Source organism: Perna viridis, chromosome 6 (genome assembly GCF_037379345.1).
Source record: "Perna viridis isolate PV_CMFRI_1.1 ecotype Kerala chromosome 6, ASM3737934v1, whole genome shotgun sequence".
In the NCBI taxonomy this organism is placed as follows: Eukaryota; Metazoa; Mollusca; class Bivalvia; order Mytilida; family Mytilidae; genus Perna; species Perna viridis.
Genome location: NC_142450.1, coordinates 4,377,165 through 4,401,718, shown reverse-complemented (window position 1 = coordinate 4,401,718; position 24,554 = coordinate 4,377,165). Strand labels below are relative to the sequence as shown.

Here is a 24,554-nt window from a genome sequence, read left to right as displayed (position 1 = left end):
AGTCGTAACATTCATTCTCATACTGTCTTACTTCTTCGCGACCAGAAATAATCCAAAACGTGAAAGACATCGCCGATAATGTTTGATTAGTTGGTGTAACATGGTTACCTTATTCGTGGTAGTGTTTCACAATGAATTTTGTCACATAGTTTCTTCTAGGCAATATAATTGGATACATAGTGTGATATGGTAGATAATCTGCATACACAAGTCGCCCATCACACCGCATGAGTCTATTTTCATCTAGTTTAGGATTCAAATTAAACAGTTTACTATTAGTTGATAACTGTCTGTCTCTAACAATTGCACAGTAATTATCATAACATTCGTCTTGTCGTGCGTCAAAAATTATGATTCATCGATTTCATCTTCCGATAAAGTTCCTGTTCTCCACAAGACCTTTGTTTGTCAATAGTTCTCAGTAAACTATTGCCCACGCACGAACATGTAAAAGTATCTATGTCTGACTTTGATAGTTTTGGTCTTATTAGACTCAAAATACCACAAGCTTTCATAAAATGTAAAAACAGAAAAACATAAAAACTAATAAAATGTTTTTAAGGTCTCACTAACCACTTCCGGGTCAAATGGCCACCCCCTATGTAGTACCAAAAACACACTGAACCTAGACATACGCATTGTAAGTACATTATGTGTGTGTATTATGATTAAAAGTAGTCAAAGTAAAGCTGAGAATGTGTACTTTCAAATCATATATGTAATTAACTACGAAAGTGTACAAATAGTGTTTACATGTGTGATTTGCCTCCATCCTGTCAATTAGCAGAACAGGTAAAAATGTCAATTTTCAGTATTATTTATTCAAGTAAGTTTTGTGAAGAATTTCTACAATCATCGTACCATTAGCATAATGATTTTGGAAGCCTTATTTCCCAACCTTCCCAACGGTATGCCACTTTAAGATGTCATTTGTCCTGGGAATTCACAGTGAGACTTTGAAAATTACTTTTTTAACATGTAAAGTAATGGAAACGTTAGAAGTGGTTTGTGAGACCATACACAACAAAGAACATAGAGTAACTAAAATCATACATACAAAGTAACAAAAGCAAATGAGCAACTCGGACTCCACCAAAAACTGGGAGCATGGACCAGGTGCACCGGTAAGGTACTCGTCTTCTGCATTTCTTCGCCGAGTTGCTCATAACAGCCAAGTCCGGCGTACACAAACGGGGAAAGAAAAACTATGAACCGTTGAATAAATCAGTTTTCATGGTGCAGATGGACACCATAACGATCCACGAATTCATGATGACGACCTTAAAACTTCTGTAGTGATGACTTCAATCTTGTTGCAACATAACCCTGTTCCAGAAGCCTATTTGTTAGAGTTCTAGCCCGATACAAAACGTCTGCGTAGTATCGGCAAGCTCTGGCATAACGTATGAGTTGTGATATGAACACTCCCTACGCAGGTGCTGAAGGGATGTTGCCACAGACGAAAAGAAAATTGACAATTCTGAATGAAAAATCATCACGTTTGTCGTAAAGTTTGGTCAATAGTCTTCCTTTACCATCGATTTCTAAGTGTAAGTCAAGATATGAGGTTGACTTCACAGTGTCTGTAGTATCTCACATTCTTTGGGGTAGAAGCGATGTATCAAATCCCCGAAATTAGGATTATTTTAAGATAATACATCATCTATATAGCGGAAATCGAGATTAAAGGATCTAGCAAACAATATTCTTTCTTTCGGATCAAATCAGCTATAATGTCAGCCTCATAAGAGTGAAGGAATAGGTCAGCAAGTAAAGGAGCATAATTTGTTCCCATTGGAATGCCGTGCGTTTGTTGAAAAACTACGTCCACCACACTGGACAAATATGTTGTCGATTAAAAATTTCAGCATTTTGTTAACATCTTCCTCTGTATATTTGGAAGATGATTTGGAATTATTTCTTGCAAAGTATGAGGAATCTCTACCAAGAACTATAAATTTGTATCTTGGTGTACCATCTTTATTGGAAATACAACGATGTATAATGTTTTTAAGTCTGGATTTAAACTGAGTATGGGGAATAGAAGTATACAGAAGTGAAAAATCATAGGTTTTAATGTTATTATATTATGATAATAGTCTTAAACTGATTGTCTCCAAAAGATCTTTCGAATATTTCAGCATCCACATTGAATTCATACCACTACGGGAACAATAAGTGTTGTGGTAGGACTGCAGACCCTCTTTGACAGTTGTGAGTATAGAACTTGTAGTAAAGTAAAGTTTTGAAAGAGGTTTGGTGGTACATTTTGCAGATCCAGCTATGAGACGTTTTTTGTATGGATTCTTTTGGAGTTTAGGAATCCAGTATATATACGTTAAATCACAATCATCGTCCTTGGTAGAGAGACCAAAAGAGGATAGCACAGATTTATGGTTTTCCACAATCTCTTCTTTGGAGAGTGTGGTAGCAGTATACGTCTTAGCACTGCTATTTTTTTCTACGTCTACATCTGATAGTAAACATTTGATGTATAACGTTTTGCAGACAAAAACAATGTTGTTTTGAGCCGCCATAAGCTCGAGGAGTCGAGGAATACTAACAGAAGTCAACGGAGAAACTTTCGATTTTGCAGCAACGAATCTTGTCGATATTAATCCACTTTTTATACACATGTCGAATGTACGTGACTGTATCGTTTTGATTTTCGGATGCATCAACGAATGTGTGAATACATGAACTATCGATTTCTTCATTTTTGTAAATTACTTGTAAACATCTCGGAACTTTGATAGTGTTCATATCACAACTCATACGCTATGCCAGAGCTTGCGGAAACTACGCAGACTTTTTGTATCACGCTAGAAGTCTAACAAATAGGCTTCTGTAACAGGGTTATGTTGCTACAAGATTGAAGTCATCACTACAGAAGTTTTATGGTCGTCATTATAAACTCGTGGATCGTTATGATGTATTCATCAGCACCATGAAAACTGATTTATTCAATGGGTCATAGTGTGCCTTTCCTCGTTTGTCTACCCCGGACTTGACTTTTTATGAGCAACTCGTCGGGTGTTTGTAGAAAAACAGAGGACGCTTACCCTACCGGTGCACCTGGTCCATGCTCCCAGTTTTTAGTGGAGTCCGAGTTGCTCATTTACTTTTGTTACTTTGTATGTATGATTTTGGTTGCTTTATGTTCTTTGTTGTGTGTGTCTGTTTTCCATGTCTGATCTTTGTCCCTGGATTACACTCTTTTGATTACCGCTATAACCTTGGTTCCCTTGATTACTCTTTGATTCTTTTCAAATATACCAATTCACTAAACCATGACTTTGCTTTGCACATTAATTTCTCATCTAAATTATTATCTCACTTATATCCAGATATCCACATATCTTGAAGTAACATTTTACCTCTAATTGTGAAGGGCGCAATAACTCCCAATGCATCAAATAACATTGCAATATTGCTAAGAAAATTCCTTTTTGTAGATTTCAAATCTTTATTCGGAGAATTCAAACTAAATGTGAACATATCAATATCCGATTACCACATAACTCCCAATATTTTTACAGCAGGTAAACTCCCATCATCAAGATTCACTTCTGACGCGCTATCTCCCCTTGGAATACATTTTGCATTGCCTCTGATTTGACAACCACTTACGCACATACATCCAAGCTTTACTCCATAATTCTGATAATTGCATATACAACACTACCCCGTCGGTATCCGATTTAACAGAATCCATGCTCTCATGTACGTACATTTTTCACTGTTTCAGCCGCTCTCGGATATACATTTTCATACATTTCGACATGCTTTCTAGTAACAAATAAAGCTTGAAACGGCGATGAATTAACTCCAAAAACCAAAGAATTAAATTCATACTCGTCTGGGATTTAATCTGTATTCAATGACCGCCACAAAAGTCGATGATACGGCCTATAATTTTCAGGTATATTAACCCTCAGATACATTTCTGCTACATCACACACACAATTGCGACTTGTTGTTTTCTAAATCGCAATAACACATCAAATAATTCACTTTGTAATTTAGGACCTTGGAGATTTTATCATTTAACAAAAAACCTTTAGCTGAAACATCGAACACGATTCTTGACTTTGTTGTTTCTTTCTTAGGACGAATTACGAGGAAATTAGGCAAATACTTTTTGTAGTAACATCCTTGTAGACCTTTCGAACGTAGCCCTTTTCAATGTACTTATCGATAATGTTCGTGTAATCCTTAGTCACTGCTTCATCCCGTTTCATAATTATTCGGTAATTCGGCTGGATTTGCTTTCCACGGAACGTCTATTTCATAATGACCGCCTTTAAACTCAATCGATGTTTCTGCAATGTCAATTGATTTCTTGTCACTTTCACATAACTTTTCAAGAGGCTTCACACTTTCAATGTCTCAAAATCTCTGAAGTATTGCATTGACATCATCTGAACCATTTTGACCAACGAAACACGTACGACTGAAGTGTGTGTCATTTCGACCATTTTCCGGATTGCCGATACATGCCTACCCCAGCGGAGTCAACCTTGTCATAGGCTGACTTTGCCTACCTCGAATATCTCGATACGAATAATGTAATTACGAGTAGTCTAGTCCAATCAGCGTATCAACTTTCGGTTCCGGTCAAAGATTTGGAAACTTGATTCCTTTTAAATGTTCCCATTTCACACTGTCTTTTATCCAATCGATTTGCCGCATATCTCCTGTCATTTTGTCAGCTGTAAATGCAACGATACGGGTTTCGTTTGACCATTTAAGCTTTCAAGTTTGCATTCAACGGACATAGTTTTCAAAGATTTCACTTCATCATTTATCACATTTACTGTCACAGTTTAATAAGACCTTGAATCCCTAAGTCTGCTGCTACATCCAAATTTATGTAAGTGTTTGTACTTGCATCATTAAGTAAAGCATTCACTTTCAGTCGTCGATTACAGGTACAGCTTTTAATGTCACTTGATTTACTTCTCTTCGATCTTTCGCAATCATTGTTCCGTTTTCCCCACCAACGAACTCTTCTTGGGTATTAATGACAGACTCTGCTGAATTGACGTTTCCTTTCGAACTGTTATTTTCAGAATGTCCAACATGAACACTATGATCGAAGTTCCTGATTCTGCCCTTATGTAGCATACGATTGTGTAATTCTTGACATCCGTCGATTCTACATTTTCTACTCCTTTGGTACTTTTGTCCGAAATGATCTTTGCCCAGGCACCGATAACACAGTCTCTTCTCTTTTGAAATTGACATCTTTTTTTCGTACATCCATATTTCTGAACACGCAACACTACAGACTTCACATGTTCGTTTTCGAAAGTTAAGCTGCTTTCTATCTGAACCTGCAGTACTAACGAATGTTCTATTTGTACTAGTTTTACTTCTCCTAAACTCACAACTTTCCAACCCACGATCGGTATCTGCGGGGATAGTTTTGAATTCTACTTCTTGAATAATCCACTCACGATGTGACTCAACTGATTCAATTTTACATTTGTCGAATATCCAACCATGATACTGCGAAAGTTTTTTTCTGGCAATTTCTGTTGCAGTTTGTTAAAAAGCGACCCATTTTCAAGCTCCTCAATTCGACCCGCGTCTTTCAAATTTATTACAGCAATGTCAATCAAATCTGCAAATCATTTGATGTCTTTTGCATTTTCAGATCTTGTCGGTCAAAAGTTTTCAAGTAGTTCCAAATGCCGCGCAATTTGACGCCTTTTCAGCCATATTTTTGGTATAGTTGCTCTTTGCTGCTTTGTATGCCGTCCTCGAATATCCAATATTTTCATCACTTTCACCCTATAAATACTGCTGCAATTGTAGCAATTCATATTCTGAAGTCGCTGGCGCTGGATCCACAAATGACATGAATGCCGCTTTCCACAATTTGTTTATCACCGGCAAATACTGGTATTGAATTGTGCTTCAGTTGCTTCCACATGTCTTGACCAATGTCTCTACTTTTAGACGATTCCTCTGTTTTCGGCATTTGTGTACTCCGTAGCATTATCAGCACCGCCTTGTATATTAATTGGCTCAGCCTTCAAACGATAATCTTGATTTAGCACTTGAACTTTCTAAAAAATAATCGTGATATTCATTTTCTGTCTCAGTAAGTTCAGTTTCCATCCGCTCCATTTCATTTGCGATTTTACGAACATTTGCCACTTCTTGTTTTGTATTCATTTAAAAGTTCGTTCATTATTTCCATTGCATTCTCTTCAGCGGCACGTAATTTTTCCAGCAGTTCTTCAACCTCTGCTCGATAAGCGGATTCCACTAACAGTTGCAAAAGCCTGTGTCTACTTTTTGTGAAAGCCGATTTTGCTTTCGATTTATTTTTCCTTAAGTCCTCAATTTTAAAATCATTTTTGTCTGTTTCAACGATTGTCTTATCTATCTACAGTTTCTAAATCCCAATTACTCATTTTGAGAATTCCAAATATTAACTCGATATATATCCAAGTATAACCACGCTCTGCTACCAAAAATGTTTACTATTTTACCCAGAGATTTTTTATTACCGGAATTAACACACACGTTCTATTCTTCTTGTATCGAATAAAATATACATCCACATTTTACATAATAATTCAATGACGATTTTCGAGTACGATTACGATACGATGTGCCGATATGCACTTGACCAACAATTTTTGTCAGACCAAACGAACATTTGTCTACATACTTCGATTACAATATTACAACCACACTCGATACACACAGAACTGACCGTCACTATTCACTAATTATCTCGCTTCAATGGTAACAAAATTAATTGCCCTGAATACTAAGCAGTTAGAGTAATAAAATCTCTATATTTTGGATACTGCAGACATCTCCAGGTGTTATCAGTAAACATATTACATGTAACCTTGAATCTACAGACATAACATATTAAAAATAATTAATAGACTGACCAGCTGCTCTTATATCTGAACTAAAACAAAGAAACCAAACGATATTTGATAGACAAAATTACTTCAGTTAATTTCAAATGAAAATAATTAAATATACTTTTTTCTTCACATCAATGTACAATGAAACACCAATTAAATTAACGTCATTGAACAACATTTCAAAATAAGTCCAGGCACATATGCATGTATGGATACTATTAAAAATGTTAAATAGCAAGCCCTCTCATAAAAATCAATAAATCCCAAATTTTGAATTTCAAAATTACACACCGGTATAATAATTTAAGCTTTGGTATTTTCACATATATAACCCTTTCTTTCAAAAGTGTCTTGTGGAATTGGGTAGGAATTATATGTGGATCTTGTGTTATTCTGTAAAAAATGCATGAATTTTAATTATATTATAAAACTTCGATTTTGTTATATATGATCAACAATGCACACGTTTAAAGTGCGTTTGCTTATCTACCAGAAATTAAATTTCGTTTGACGCAAATATTTTGTTGTATTTGTGAACGCTTAAGAAAATGCTCCTGTAAGAATTAGACATACGAGGGAACAAGGCATAAAAATCATTTTGATAATGTAATTTGACTATTTGCGATATCAGAATTAAAGAAAACGGACAAGACTTCCAAGATCATTATGGACCATTGAGTTACAATTCAATCAATTTCATTGAAATGTGCCGAAAATGGATAGTTCAAGGGCAGATAACTCGTTTTTCTAAAATTCTTTTGAAACGTTTTTGAGCAAATCCAATGTTGCAGACATCAAATTATGGTCTTTTCAATTAAAGTAAGCATCCTTCAGTAATATTTTATTGTCAGATCGGTGGGGTTTTGACATGCATGTTTCTGATTTTTATCCCATTTTGCCTGATTCATGTAATACTTACACTTAAGAAGATGTCCATGGAAGATCTATGCAGAGTTTTTCCCTGGTTCAGCAACAATGCTCAACAATAAGTAAAAGTTTCCTAAAGACTGAATATTGATTTGTATTTAAAGAAATGATAGAATGAGGTTAAGTACATTACAGCAAACCCTAATTGAAGGGAAATAACTCTTTCAAAGTATCAGTCTTTTATTCATTTTCCTCATACATTTCTACAGTGTACTGAATATCGTCAGAAATTTTTTAAAGAAAAATACCTTAAGGCATTATTTCTATGTCATTTCTGGATTAAATTTGTTTTTTCAATTTATTTTAATATAGAAAAGGTCTCTGACATTATAATGAGTTTTACATTACAATGACACCACAAATATGATGCAAACGGCTTGCACACCCACACTAGACATGACCTTAATCTCAAAATAAACATTGAAGGAACGTTAACATCAAAACCAAAGAACTTGAATTTTTTTCATCTACATTTGTTTTCGAAAATATTAGATTTTTTTTCATTTAAGACTTTGATAAATTAATTACATCTTGCAAATTGCAAGAACAATGGAAACTCAATATATACACTTATAATTTTGCCGAACGTCGAATTTTCAAACTGGTTTCTCGCCTTTCAGTTGTTCAAAACGTTTTTGAAATAATTTTCAAACATACTTTTAAAATGATGGTTGTAGTTTAATTTTTGCTTTTATTTCTTCAGATCGGGATCAATTGCCTACGCTAAACATGCAAAATTAAACTACACAACCACAAATTATTGTCAAATCGGATTAGCATACCATTTCGATGTCACTAAAAACGTGGTAAATTAATAAATTTTATAAAAATGTGTTACAAATTAATTATGATAAATCATATTTCTGTTATGAAAAGGTACATTTGTTCATCAAAATAATCATATTGTTTGACTTCAATTGTAGTCAAAAATATACTATATCAATTAAACAAAAGGAAAATTCATTGCCAATGAAGCCTCAGTACATGACAAAAACGTGAATACGGAGACGATCCACATACATTTAAGTTATATAAACAACACAATAAAATAAAATTGCGTATATAAGAACTGGAGATAAGGTCAACAAAAAATCAAACAAAAACATATCTGACTCGGTTGAAATTGAATTTTTCTACAAATTACGAAAATGACTCCAGATGTCCCGAACCAATATTTATTTCCTGCTCCGCCAGAGACACCTATTACATTTGCAAGTATAAATTTCAGTTGATTGTCTGGTAAGACGTGACATCTATCCGTAGATATCTGATCTCTTCTGTGAGGTAAAGACTACATTTTTAAAGTGAACCATAAATGCAAACTTTCGAAGTAACGAAATAAATAAAAAACTTACATATTTTAAACACTAAATTGATATACATGAAAGTAATTTAAATCTTTTGGATATAACTGAGTAAATATATACATTGTTTTTAGTTTTGTTGGTTTGGGTTTTTTTTTTTGTTTTGTTTTGTTTTGTTTTTGTTTGTTTTTGTTTTGTTTTGTTTTATTTTTTCCTGGTTTACATTATTTTGATTACCACTAGAACATTGGTTCCTTTGATTATTCTTCCATCACAAATAACCTATAGTAGTATACATATGAAAAAGTAAGATACAGCAATTAGTTCATGCATCGTTGGGTCCTACTTAGCACAACAGTGTTAATTCATTTCCTAGATACACATAATAAAAAACAGTATTATTATGGTGTGAAAATTATCTACCAAGCACTACATTTTTGTATCTGTCTGTATCGCCTTTTATGGAGTATCAATGATGTATAGTATTTGAGTCGGATTTTAACAGAATAACGAGGAATAAAGTATAAAGTATTAAAAATAATAGGTTTGATAGAAATTGTATTCTGATAGTAATCTTAAATTGAGAGTTTCAATAAAATCATTCAATGTTTTCAGGATCCGCATCGAATTAATACTACTACGGGAGTAACTAGTTTCGCGATAAGACTGGAAAACGTCCTTGACAGCTGTAAATGTAGAAGTTAAACGTTTTGAAAGTGGTTTGATGGTACATTTTGCAGAAACCACCTATGTATCGTTGTTTCTACGGATTCTTGTGGAGTTTAGAAATTCAGTAAACAGACGGTATATCACAATCATCGTCTTCGGTGAAAGACCAAACGAGTATAGCACAGATTTATGGTTAACCGCTATCTCTTCTTTAGATAGTGTGGTAGCATTATGCGTCTTATTACTTTTTTTATTTTCTACGTCTACCCCTGATAATAAACGTTGGGGTGTTATGAAATAACCCATCCCCCCAAAAAAATACGTACAAACCAACTCGAACGCTACAAACTTGAAGCATGGACCACGTGCACTAGTAGAATAAGCGTCCTCTGCTTTTGTAGAAACATCCGCCAAACCAACTTTTTAAGTGTAGTTCAAGTTATGAGGCTGATATCACAGTGTTGTATCCTTTATCTAAAGTTGGAGTGAATGCATTGTATGAAATCACCGAAACTAGGATTGTTTCACGATAACACGCTATCTTTATAAGTCTCCTACCACTATTTCCAGGTCCCATTACTTTCTATACTAAATTAACCTAATTTCAGGCTTTATTTTTTTATCTTTCCTACGAGCGAGTGACAGTGGTCTCACTGGGAAGGGCAACCATTTCTGTGCATTCGTGAAAAATGAACATACCTCATGTGCCTTCCAAGAGAAAACGGTAAAGTGAAAGTAGGAAGGGGGTCAAAACGTCAATTCCTGGGAGTAATTTGCCAAAATTATGGGCCTCTAAATCAGGCCCCATATTTTTTTTTTATTTTATTTTTCATGTAATATTATCATTACTTATTAAATGTGATGGATGCTTAAATGGTAGCTGATATAACCAACTTTAAGATGATACAAAATTATTTACTGTATGTTAAGTCAGACAGGAGATGCATTAAAAAAGGGGGACTTATTTATGTCCTACAGTACTACTTTCTTGTATGTTCAGGTGACTGGTTCCCGAAATAGTGGTTTTACACCTATAGTGGAAACTTAACAGCGAATATTGTATTATGTGTTACCGGTGATGTGAATTTTTAATAAAAACCGGCTAAGTATTATGACTTTTTAGACTTCTGGTACAGGGTTTTGTTGCTACAAGATTTAAGTCATAACTACAAAATGTTTTATAGTCGCCATCATGAACTCGCGGATCGTTACGATGTATCCATCTGCAGAATGAAAAAAATTAATTGATCGTGTCATAGTTTTCCTTTCCTTTTTTGTCCACCAAGGACATTTTATGAGCAACTTGGCGGGTGTTTCTAGAAAAGCAGGGAACGCTTACACTACCGATGCACTTGATCCACATTCCCTGAATTTAGTTTAGTTGCTCATTTGCCTTTGTTACTTTGTATGTATTATTTTAGTTCGTTGTTGTGTATGGCTATTTTTCATGTTTGGTCATCATACACATGTAACAAAATAAAAAATTACCTTTAATGCTAAATGCGCTTTTGTGTAATGTACAAGGCTATGAAGAATCGAGATATATCTAAATAGCCATCTTGCAAAGCTCGTCTACAGTCCCTGTATGGGATAAACCTCCCACTTGCTCAGTACCCCTTTGCCCCATCCCCGATTTCCAATTGGCCCATACTCCATTGCCTCATGTCCCATTCATAATAGCCCCACCCCCCATTGCCCATTCCCCCATTCCCCATAGCCCATTCCACCGTTGTTGCCCAATGCCTATTCCCCATTACGAAATTAAAAGAAAAAGTACAGAAATGCTTTATCAAACACATATAATGCATTAGGATGCAAAAAGACTTGTGCAATCAATATTGATTTCAGAATCTCGCCGCCGAGTTCGAGAATTACCGAAATCATGCGATATTTGCATTGCTTACATGTATGATCGCCACTCCGAGATGCAAGAGAAAATCATGCAAAATATTCTTTAAACTACAGATATGTATATATATAAATTGTGAATGAATTTAATTTTCAAAATGATTATTAAAAATGGATATTCTTGCTTTATTTCAAATTTAAAAATAGGGAAACACTTTTCCAAATGTATACATATTCAGTCCCAGTTCCACAAAGTAACATATTTCAGTACAAAGTATGGGTGAAAACAAATTCATTTTGAATGATGGACTGGTATAATTGTTTCAAATGTAAAAATTGTCAAAATAAGCATCATATGTGTGGCTGTGACACATTATTTTTTATCCATTTTTTTTAAATGACATATTTCTGCAAATTGTAAGGGTGTGAACAGTTTTAATTTCAAAAATGGTCCAAAATTGTTGTTTAAAATATTAAAATGGCAATATTTGTTTCCGGTTGGCAGTTGCAACAATCATATTTTAGCAAAAAATCTACAAAATGGCATATTTTTGTTAAGTGTATTTGTGCGAACACCTTTAAATATACCTATTAGTCTAATTTTTTTAATGTCTATACCAGTTTTATGCTAATGGCTGTGATACAGTACATATATTTCAAACCAAATTCTTGAAAATGAGATAATGTTGGCAAATTAAAAGAGTGTTAACACTTGAAATTGCCTTAACAATCTTATACTATTGTTTAAAATTTTAAAATTGTCACAATGAGCATCGTATGTGTGGCTGTGACACACTAATCTCAGTCCAATTTCTCAAAAAAATGACATATTTCTGCATATTGGAAAGTGCGCAAACAATTTTAATTTCAATAATGATCCGAAATTATTGTTTAAAATATCAAAAGTGGCAATAATATTATCCTTTTCGAAATTGCGACAAATGACATATTTCTGTCAATTGAATGGGAATCAACATTTTTTTAAGTGGTCTTGTTATTACTACTCAATATGTCAATTTGTCAATAATAAAATGCGAGTGACCCCGACACAAAATTATTTCAATTCAAATGAATATGAACTACGACACCTGTTATCATTAAATAGTACTCTAAATTTAAGCTCCTTAAATTGCTGTCAAAGAATTATGATAGGTACGTTGCTAGCAGAAAAAAAAATTTTTTTTTTGCTTGACCAGTCAAAATTATTCCCTCGCCCCATTCCCCATTCCTATTCATATACCCCAATCCCAATGCCCCATTCCTTCATCCCCCATTGCCCCATCCCCCATTCCCCATGCCCCATTGCCCCATACCCCGTAAAATGGGAAGATTATCCCATACAGATACTGTATCTGGAGTAATCGATAATGTTGATCATACCTAAGGCTTTTTTTTCAATTTCACTGATAGCTTCCGATTAGCACTTGACGTCTTTAAGTCGGTTTGGTTCCGATGCAAGTACTGCATATTAATATGTAAACAAAGAATATTCCGTAAATATTTTACCGATATTGTTTTTCTCATCACCAAAATCATACTGTCTTGTCAAGCTTATGATTGCATACATGATAATTATTGAAACAGTTTTTTTAACAAAAAAAAAGAAACCTTCGGAAATAACCATTAGATTTTCTTTCATCAAAGGTTTCTAATATTTGCTTACATAATGAGTCTCAATCTCTTCTTTTGCGTATTGTGGATTGAAATTATAAGTGAAAGTTTCAAATGTGATGGATGGATGCAAGTCTCCATATTCACAATTGAATTATTCAACAATTTATGATTAGTTTGCAGTTGCATTTTAGGCCAACAAGACCTTTTTTCGCCCCTTCTTCTTACTTCCCACAACAGCGAATTGACCGAAAGTATACCGGAATGGTAATCATGTCCACTTCGCCACGCAAATTTTGTAAATATTTGGTCAACAGTAGACCTTATTCAGTAGTATTCTTTGTAAGATTCAAGCAAAATCTGAAAAAAATGCGATACATCCCACAAAAGAATATGTATTTTTACTTTTGTAATTAAGTTTTTTTTTTCAATCCTGATACGTTGTCGGTTTGATCTTTCCATAAGTAATTCATTCATTCATAGCCACAGAACTGCTATCCTAGTTCCCGGGACTACGTTCCAGGTATTAGCTACTAGCAATAAACTGCGTACTTGTATTTGTTTTATGACAAAATAGTACCATTATATACACAGATTTATTCTTGAAAAACAAAACGTTCGTCTCTATAATTACCAGAAAATTGTATTTGTATTTGACTCTGCATTCAACATTTAGATTTATCGTTTTATTTAAACGTTGCAAGTGTTTAAATACCAGTTAAAGTTGTCTCTCTTGTAGCGTGCATAATAAAGGTTATTTATTCATTTGATATTATTTTGGTTTTTTTTTAACTTTCATACAGAATAAGAGCCTACATGTATCATACATAATTTTAATAATGAATTTGTTCGAAACCATAACAACATGTTGAATATAATATAATGTCATGAGTATTCTTCTTTAAATATTACCATTAGAAAAAAAACAAGAGTGAAGAGAACCCTTCTTCCCGATGGAATGATTGGTGTATTGTTTTACCATATGTTCAAATATCTTACAAATAACCAAAATAAGTCTATGAGACATCAAAATTACCTGAAAACCCCGTTGCCATGCGAATCAGCATTTAGTATATACATTAACTACCAAAGGGAAACTTTGCTATTTTCAGTGGACTTGTTACTACGGAAAATATAAATGCAGACATTATATATTCATGCTTTAGATAGTTTGATAACTCCATAATAATAATAATATAACCAATTTTTGTAGGTAGTCACATCCATATCTTCAAATGCTAGGGTATCAAAATGTATTTAAAGAGTTTACAATGGTTTACATCTTTTTTTATGCAAGATCCTTTTCTATACCAAACCAGAACAAAATTACTCCCGTAATAGATATGTGCATACTTTCAAAAATGGATCAAACTATTCTTGCCAACAAATATTTTACAAAACTAAAGATGTGATTTAGGTTTAAAGAAATTTAACGAGAAACCCTCTATTCAAATATGGTCCATCTGGTCAAGTCGCTACGGGAGACTTAACCATTATCGAAAACGAATTTCTGCGTAATATCCTTTCTAAATGTCCGAAGTCCCGTGAACCCGCTCAATAAATTGGAATTATAACATTTAAAATTCCTATGGATGTGGTAGAGTACTATACGAGAAAATAGATAAAGCGGTTACAAGAAGACGTTGATTCTCTGTCAGAGTGGTTAAAAACCCTAAGTTATTTAATTTTGAAACGAATGAAAATTTTAAGTAGGTCAATGAGCGCCAAGGCTACATCGGTTTTCACAGACCCCGATGTAGCAAAAACATTGTCTACTATACATGACAAATATGTTGTCGTACCAGCAGACAAAGCCCAAAACAACATTGTTTTTGTCTGCAAAACATTCAGAGGTAGACGTAGAAAATAATAGCAGCGATGAGACCTATACTGCTACCACACTCTCCAAAGAAGAGATTGTGGAAAACCATAGATCTGTACTATTCTCCTTTGGTATCTCTACCCAGGACAATGATTGTGATTTACCGTCTATGTACTGGATTCCTGAACTCCACAGAAATCTATACAAACAATGTTTCATAGCTGGATCAAAATGTACCACCAAACTACTTTCAAAACTTTTAAATTCAATTCTCACAACTGTCAAAGAGGGTCTGCAGTCCTAACACAACACTTGTTACTCTTGTAGTGGTATAAATTCAATGTAGATCTTGAAAAATTAAAACGATCTTTTGGAAACAATAAGTTCAAGACTATTATCAAAATATAATAGCATTAAAACCTATGATTTTTCAACACTGTATACGTCTATCCCCCATACACAGTTAAAATCCCGACTTAAAAACATTATACATCGTTTTTTTTTCAAAGTTCTTGGTAGAGATTCCTCATACTTTGTAAGAAATAATTCCAAATCACCTTCCAAATATAAGGAGGAAGATGTTAACAAAATGCAGGAATTTTTAATCGACAACATAGTTGTCCAGTGTGGGGGACGCATTTTTTTTTTCAACAAACGGTCGGCATTCCAATGGAACCAAATTGTGCTTCTCTACTTGCTTATCTATTACTTCACTTTTATGAGACTGACTATAGCTGATCTGATCCGAAAGAAAGAATATCGTTTAAATCTCAGTTCCGCTATATAGATACCGTATTATCTTTAAACAATCCTAATTTCGGGGATTTGATAAATCGCATCTACCCCAAAGAACTGGAGATAAAGGATACTACAGATACTGTGAAGTCGGCCTCATATATTGATCTTCACTTAGAAATCGATGGTAAAAGAAAACTATTGACCAAATTTTACAACAAGCGTCGTCATCATGAACTCGTGGATCGTTATGGTGTATCCATCTGCGCATCTGCGCAATGAAAACTGATTTATTCAACGTGTCATGGTTTTCGTTTCCTCGTTTTTCTACCCCGGACTTGACTTTTTTATGAGCAACTCGGTTGTTGTTTCTAGAAAAGCAGAGGTCGCTTACCCTACTGATGCACCTGGTCCATGTTCCCAGTTTTTAGTGTAGTTCGAGTTGATCATTTGCTTTTGTTACTTTGTATGTATGATTTTAGTTACTTCATGTTCTTTGCAGTGTATGTCTGTTCTCCATGTCTGAGCTTTGTCCCTGGATTACATTCTTTTAATTGACGCTATAACCTTGGTTTGCTTGATTATTCTTGGTAACCATGGTAATTCTTTAACAAAATGACGGTGTTATTGGGATGTTTTCTTTTTTCCGCAGGTCATTTCATTAACACTCTCAAAAAATTTAAGTTAGCAGGTTAAAACTGTTATCATGGTCAAGGTCATCTTCGTAATGTCTGTTTAAATATACATGTTTTTTCTCTTGACCTTTTTTCACCACAAGATATATTTTGTTTTATCTTATAGGTATATCCTGACTATATTCTGACATTTTAACCCCTTGATGGAAATTAAAAAAACAAATATTTTTCTCATAAAATTTGGAGTAATGGTGATGTTTTGTAACATTTAAAGGAATTACATAGATGCCGGTGTAAGTTGTTGTTGTGTTCCATAATTTGAAATTGATATAAAGAAAGCATTCTCACAATGCAAAATAGAACGTTTTTGAAAGATTGGTTTACCCTTTTGGACCTCGTATTTTAACAGCAGTATTACAACTATGACAAATGATATTCGAGTGTTTCCAGAAAAGCAGAGGACGCTTACCCTACCTGTGCAACTGGTCTATGCTCCCAGTTTAAAATAAAGTCCGAGTTTTCATTTACTTTTATTACTTTGTATGTATCATTTTAGTTACTGTATACTCTTTGTCGTGTTTGTCTGTTTTCTTGGTTCATTTGATTGCTCTTTAAGATATAAGTCTTAATTCATGCAAAACAAAGTTATTAATTAAATTCCGTTACGGTTTCCATCGGAACAGAAGAATAGAAAATAGCATGGAATGAACTTTCCAGGAGTATATCGCAATGTCTCTGATGGTCACCATGGCAACAGGATTAAAACAATATTAAGTGATTTTGTTTTCCACGTTTACATGCCAGCATAACTTCATAAAGATAAAATCAATAATATAGGACCCTTGTTGTTTATTCTTAATTTTGGTCCTTAGAGAGAATTTCTATTGAGAATATTTTAGATTGTCCAAACTGGCAGTCACTGAATATTTGTCAAGCAAGTATGATATCGGAGATAGGGAAAAGGTTGGTTTGCTCAGAGTTAGAATATGTGTTCAAGTGTTGCTTCTATGAGCATGTGCATTACAATTTTTTGTCTAACTGGTCGGACTAGTTTAAGTCTGTCCTAGTCCAGAAGTACATAGAGTATCTGCTTTATTAGGTTAACCACAATTAAATATCCAATAAATAAAAAATTTAGCAAATCTACCAACATTTATGATATGTTGAGGAATATTAGTTTCAAGCGGAGGTCAGTACGTCTAAATTCAAAATGCACAATGATTGTATGGATAAAAATACTAATGCTTTCTATTCAAATCTAGGCATACTTCGAAGACAATTGTCAACATTTATTACAAACGTATTGCCATAATATTCAGATTATATATAGTACATCAGAAGTCTGTTAAATTGGCTAACCTTTTTAATCATTTCGGTTCCAACAACGGCAACTTCTAGCTTATCACCTGAATTGACATCAAATATCCAGTTTATTCCAACTGTAGTAACGACACCATTTTGAGATTCAACAAACTTAAACTGTTGACATTCTTGTTCCGTACTTTCTAAACTATCTGTTGCTAAATTCAAGCACAACAAGACGTTTTGGGGATGTTTGAGAATGGCAACTGTCATTGTCAACTCTACCTTCACCGAACCTTTAGTTTTGAATTCTATTTGTGTTCGTTCCATGTTAAGAGTAAAACGGTCAGTTTTTACTTTTCTGTCATTCACTACCCACTTCATTATGTTTTGTGAATTCGGATTTGCTATTTGTACGAGGTTTTGGACATCTAGATGGTATACACCTCTACTTACTTTTGTTTGAAGCTCGCAGTCTATACTGCTTTGAACCGTGATGTAAATAATCAAAAGACTTTTCCACCAATAATTCATCAACATGAATGAAATTCATTTATATATTCCTGGATAAGAATTCGGCATCATGTTGTTTCGAACTAGGTATTTAGTGAACAAATATCTCAACCCATCATTCAGTGCTTCTGAAATGAAAACAGACTATGATGTTCATAGAAGCCTACTGGCAGTTCATCTTTTTTTTTTCTTACAAATGTTAACAAAAGTCGAAACGAAAACTACAAACTCCGATCGATCGATCCATTTTGCATTAATAATAAGTAGATCGAGAGTTTTGCTACATTGTGATATTGTATACATATTCACGTAACAGTGATGAACTGAATTGACCTACTAATCTGGTCAATGAGTTGCATGCTTACGTCATTATTGAACTCTCCAAGTAAAAACTTGCATTATTCTTGACATTATAAATATGACATCCGCCTTTATATGTGACATACATGTATCAGATTCTTTCGAAATTCGTCAAAATTTGTCCAAATGCAAGTATTCTTTTTATTAGATGACATTAAGCAATTCAGGTTTTGTGTGGAATAAACATCCCCTTCTATTAACTTAGGGAATGTACATTAAATATAGTGATTTAATATGGGGAAATCGACTTTAAAAAATGTTGTTATGGTTTTATTTTGTTTAGTCCCTGTATGGCTCAACTTTCTAAGTTGAGTCATGAGTTATTGAGTGATGAGCGGAGAGCGAAGGGCGATATTGCTTTTATCCTATTTATTATATAGATTTTCTCAATTATTCGTTGCTATTTTCAATACAAATTTCAAATTTTGTGAACGGCGGATTGATTTCAAAGATTTGGCGGGAGAAAGTCCGAGAGTGAAATTACCGAATTAATCTCACAGTGTGAATTATCGAAATTTATTTCACTCGGAACATTCGACAAAACTCTGCAACCTATATGATATGTTATACGAAAGTTTAATTATACTAACCATCTAGGAAATTAAAAGTGTTCGGACTCACAAAATTTGCGATAATATGTAGGTGCTGAAGGGATGTTGCTACAGATGAAAGGAAAATTGACAATTTTGAATGAAAAGTCATCATGTTTGTCGTAAAGTCATTTTGAAGAATTTTACTGAAAAATATGTTTTATCTTTCAGATGCTCTTATACTTTGTTACAAAGATTTTGTTTTATGACCAGGTCTTTTATGCCAAACTACATTCTTGACTACCGTGTATATCAGACAATGTTTGAATGACAACAAATATATTCCTGGAGGCCGAATGAAAAAAAAGTTTTCAAGATGCGATTCATGAATTAAATCTTACGAAATGGATGCTAAGTATAGCCCTGAAAATGCATTAAACACAAAGTACAATAAATATAATATTGCAATTAAATTACATTTTGTTTGGAAACCAGTTTTCAGTTAAGTGTATTATAATCTATTTAATATCTGTGCAATTTTGTTTGCCTTGCATTTAATCAAATAAATATAGAAAGATTGTATTTACAAGAAAATAAAATGCAGTGAGAGAAAGGAATACCATGTAACAGTCCTAATTTTTATTTTTTGTTTTAAATGGAGACCATAATAACTGAAAACTAACCTCAAACAAAAAGGTCCATGGATCCCACTTGTCCTAAATTTTCAAAAAGTTAGGTTTGAGTCCACAGCGATATGTTATAAGGCAGTCAAATGCCTAAATCGATTTATTTCGTGAAGATCCGGGATGGCGGCGTGGGCGGAAAGATTGAATCACGGATATCCTTTTATAACTTTTGATGTTTTATTTTCTCTATAACAATTTAAAGTTTACATTGTGTCAACTTGCTCTCAAACTGCAATTTATTGAATCAAACGTTTATTGTAGGTATTATAGGTTGGTAATTCTTCTACCTTGTCAAAATATGACAACTGTATTAACGCACACTTCAATACACAAACCACTTACTACAATTGCTCTGTAGGTTTACGCCGCAAAAAAGTTATAGACAGTAAATATAGCAAACAATAGTATACCCCGTTTTTAAAAGTCTTTATCAGAGCCCTTCTCTTTTAATGATATTCTTGAGTTTTTTAAGTTTTGTTCATCAAAACGTAAGTTAGACTCAATAATTTACATGTGTCTATGTTCATAAAGCAGTCAGGGAAGTAGCCAAATTGTCCGGAAACGGTAGTACAATTAATAGTTTAAATATGTGAAAACTCATTTTGCAAAGCCCATGTTGCAGATTGAATCGAGAACGTTGTGTTTATTTTATTTATTATCCAGTAAAGAATACTTATGTATACATTGTAATATTCTACGGTGTCTTATTATCTTTTAATCATTGAAAATGCACTAAAATGCAACCAATTTTAGGGGCATTTTTTCTGTGATGTTGGTGTCATTATATAGGATAGAGGTTCAAATTCGTGATACATGTCACAACAAATCAATATTATACAACGTTTCAGAATGTGACGACTCTATTCGCTATACTGCTCCGGCTGATCACGTTTATACAGGGACGATAAAATAAACTTATAGAAGTCAATTAACGATCGCAGATCGGTATTGACATAGCAGTCGCAAGAGCACTTAGCTTGTAAAATCTGTTAGCGTCAAATTGAGGGCGTCTCCTATTTAAGCCACAACTTTAATATTCATACGCAAAAACAATTTTGCACAGAAGAGTTTGCTTTGAGCAATACATTCTAATGAAAATGAAAGATAATAGTTTTGACATAAATGGTTATCAAAAAAGCAACTTTAACAGAATTTTTGTGGTACATTTTGGATATTTAACTACATATCCGAACTATTTCTCGTGACATCACATATACTTCCCAGATTCTTTGCAGCCTCAGCGTCAGCATCAGATAGACCCCCGCAGGGATACAACGAGAAGTTTGGAAATTGTATACTACATTTGAAGGTATAATTGGTACAAAGAATATTCATTCTTATGCATTTTAGACAATATAATAGGTTATGTGTTTATACCCTTAAAAGATGGATTTGTCAGTTTACTTCCCGAATCTTCCGACAGCATCCTCAAAGCGTCGCTTTCCTCGATTTTGAAAAAAAAATGATCGTATTGAGTTGAAACATATTTGCATATGATATATAAAGAGTCTTTTTCATTTTTCTAGCTTGTGTGAGTAAATTTAATTACAAGAAGAGGTGAACCCGTAACGTGTACTTTGTTGTATATTCTTCAATCTGTCTTAAGCGTCCCTTTCCGCCATTTCGAATATTGCTTCCAAGATACCCCCAGTGCTAACCAAGTAGTTAAACTTGAAAGTTTATCTTCGGTGCAAAGAATATGTATTCGTATCTTAATTCTTTATGAATTAAAACAAAGGGGCCTGTGTGTTTAACCTTTGGAGTCAAGTCATATCCTCTACTCTTACCACAGCGTCCCCAAAGGTTATAGGGTCACTTTCCGCCATTTTGAAAACTTCGCACTGGGTTGAAATGTTTAATTAATTTATTCAAAATCGATAGACTTCTGGTTAATTTCGATTCCATGTTTTAGCTGTTACTAATTAATCAATTAGAAAACTGTAATGCAGAAATGATATATTTTTTCAAAAGCTCAAAACAGTCCTTTCCGCCATTTTAAATTTTTTTGTCACCCGTCATACATCGCGAAGAATACATTGTATGTAAGGCATCATATGAAATTGAAGTGAACGGCATCGGAAGATTTAAATTATTTGTCGTAATTTCTAAATATTTTCAAGGACTTTTATGTAAAACTACAGCCATCCCATCAGTTATATTCTTTTCATCTCTTTATAGCAATTTATGTTTTAAGTGCCCTTTAGCGATTTTGAACAATGGTTTTTAAATTCCATGTATTTATCTGTGAACCGCTGTCTTCTTATTTTTCATAAAAGAAATTCAGATTAAATAAGAATTTCTTATACTCTTAACATTGTTTGCTATTTTTCCTTGCATTTACTTATCTGATTCACGGAGAAAAATGCATACCCTACCGGACTAGATTTCGAAAGTATGTTTTTGTGTACTTATTTGCGAAATATCAAATATCCCCTGGAAACATGCAGATATGCTATTTAAACTTAGGTAGGATAATATTACAAAGTTTTAATATTGAGCATAGACTTACATGTTCGTGTACAACTGCTTCTCGAAACTCAAGACAAAAATATTATTGAGCCTTTGATTATAACTAATTTGAGTATCATAATTTTGATGACATGTACATGATGATTGATACTGACATTTGTTTAAACGAGCTAATGTTACTGAGACAAATTTTAGCATATTTTTATCGAATTATATTTGAGCTAATATGAGCTTTTTTTAGCCAAATGTTGAGCCTTTGATTGAACAGAATTTGAGATTTATGTCATGTATCAATGTATGACATGTACAATGTACATGAATTATTATGATAATTAATATTGGCATTTGATTTTCATGAGCCCAAGTTGAGGTAGTTTTCAGCATACTTATTCCAAGAGAATGAACACAATCAATATTTATGAAACAATGATGATATAGTTTTCATCATATCAGTTATCACATTTTTGTAAGGCTGTGACGTAATTCACTGTGTATATTGGGTTATTTCCTTCTGTATACACTATTTAAGTTTTTCTCCTATGCTTAGCTAAACAGTAAATGAGAGAAAAATACACACAGTACATGCACATCCATTTTTGTATGATATGAAAATGTTTCTTCTGGATGATTTTCGCCATGACGCACCTATATTTCCTCCATCATCAAGAGGAAAGCAATGTCTCGCCAATTGTCTTGTCTTCCATAAAATGACTACCAATCAGAAAACTATAAATTGGTCTAAAGATGAGCTTCATCAAGCTATGTTCCTTGCAGATAAACTATAAAGTGAGCTCTGACAAACTGGTTCAGTGACACATGACATTTTGCATCCAATTGATTTCCCTCCTTATGTGTCATTTTCCAATAAGTACTTCAGTTTCAAAATTCAATCAACATATTCAGGTTGTTTAAACGATGCATTTGTTGAAAATGCTGCAATTAATGTTTTATCCTTGGAAACATGCATTCTTAGTTTAGTTCTTACTGAAGATTCAATGCTATTTTTTATTACATTAGGTTATGCAATGGCATTTCGTCGCCTTGGTGAAAATATTTATTATTTTGACTCACATAGTAGGGATGAGAATGGTTTCTGTGTTGAGAATGGTCACTTTACTTACTCAATCTAATAATGTTGACATGTTGTGTTCATTCATTAGAACTGTAGTGCGTTCACTGTCAAAAAGACCTCTATGTGAAAGTCAGTTTGATTTTCATTGTTTACAAGTGAAAGTGAAGGTCATACTTCAATCGTCTACCAACTTGTAAAAAACTGAAATTATTCACTCTAACAGTTCTATTGCCATTGAAAGGACGAGACCAGTTCAACCTCAGACACGGAAACTACAACAGACTCCAGTGAAAATGTTCCTATTATTACACCTAGAAAAATAGCTAGAACATTTGTCACATCTGATACAAGTGTCATAGCTAAGTTCAAAAAAGCTATATCACATGGTCCAGAATATGTTTGCTGCTCATGTTATCAAACATGGTTAAAAATAGTGTCACCATGCTGACTTCTGTTATGGTAAAAAAATTTATTGCATGTAATAAGAATTTAGAACGAATTTATCAAAATCATGAAAATAAACAACAATGGCTCTATCATTTTTGCGATTCAAATTTAAAACAAGGCAAAATACCAGGCCTTCCTAAAGCAAATGGTCTATCTTATCCTGAAAGACCTGTAGAGCTTGATTTGACTCAATTAGAGGAAAATTAGTTGCACCAAGAATACCGTTTATGTAGATATATGAAAAATGTAGAGGTGGTCAATTGGCTGTAAAGGGTAATGTTGTGAATGTACCTGTTGATGTTGATAAAACTATTAAGAAACTTCCACGTATGCTTAATGACAATTACACAATACCATTGAAGTTAAAAAACAAAAAAATGTTACAAAAGGCATGTATCATATGAAATGATAAGACCAAACATGGTTTTCAATGCTGCTAAGTATCTGGTATAAAATAGTTCTATTTTTAGAAATGAAGGGATATCAGTTAATGAGTCTTGGCTTAACAATTGTTCAAATGGGACTGGGGTTTCTGAATTCATTAAACCAACTTCGAGTGCTATAGAAAATGTTTCTTATGATGTTGAATCTTTAGCTTCAAATGTTGAAAATTATTCACTGGCACCTAGAGTGATGCATATTTTGATACTTTGTACATTTTAAATCATGATATAAGACCATTAAGGAAATTTTAAGAGTAAGCACTCATTCAACTTGCAAAAATATCT

The 24,554-nt window shown here is 33.6% G+C and overlaps 1 protein-coding gene across 8 annotated transcripts in view; it reads right to left on the bottom strand.

Annotated features, from left to right (window-relative positions):
- The window catches only part of LOC148613281 (uncharacterized), a 46,550-nt gene that overhangs the window by 7,540 nt on the left and 14,456 nt on the right, over positions 1-24,554 (bottom strand). For 2 of the 8 annotated variants that reach the window (XR_015923322.1, XR_015923318.1), the window contains exon 2: positions 17,724-18,390. Coding sequence is in view for 1 of the 8 variants with exons in the window: in XM_088586604.1 (XP_088442730.1) it covers positions 17,807-18,289 (483 nt within the window). In the remaining 7 variants the exon portion in view is untranslated. The other 6 variants (XR_015923320.1, XR_015923319.1, XR_015923323.1 and 3 more) reach the window with 6 other exon arrangements.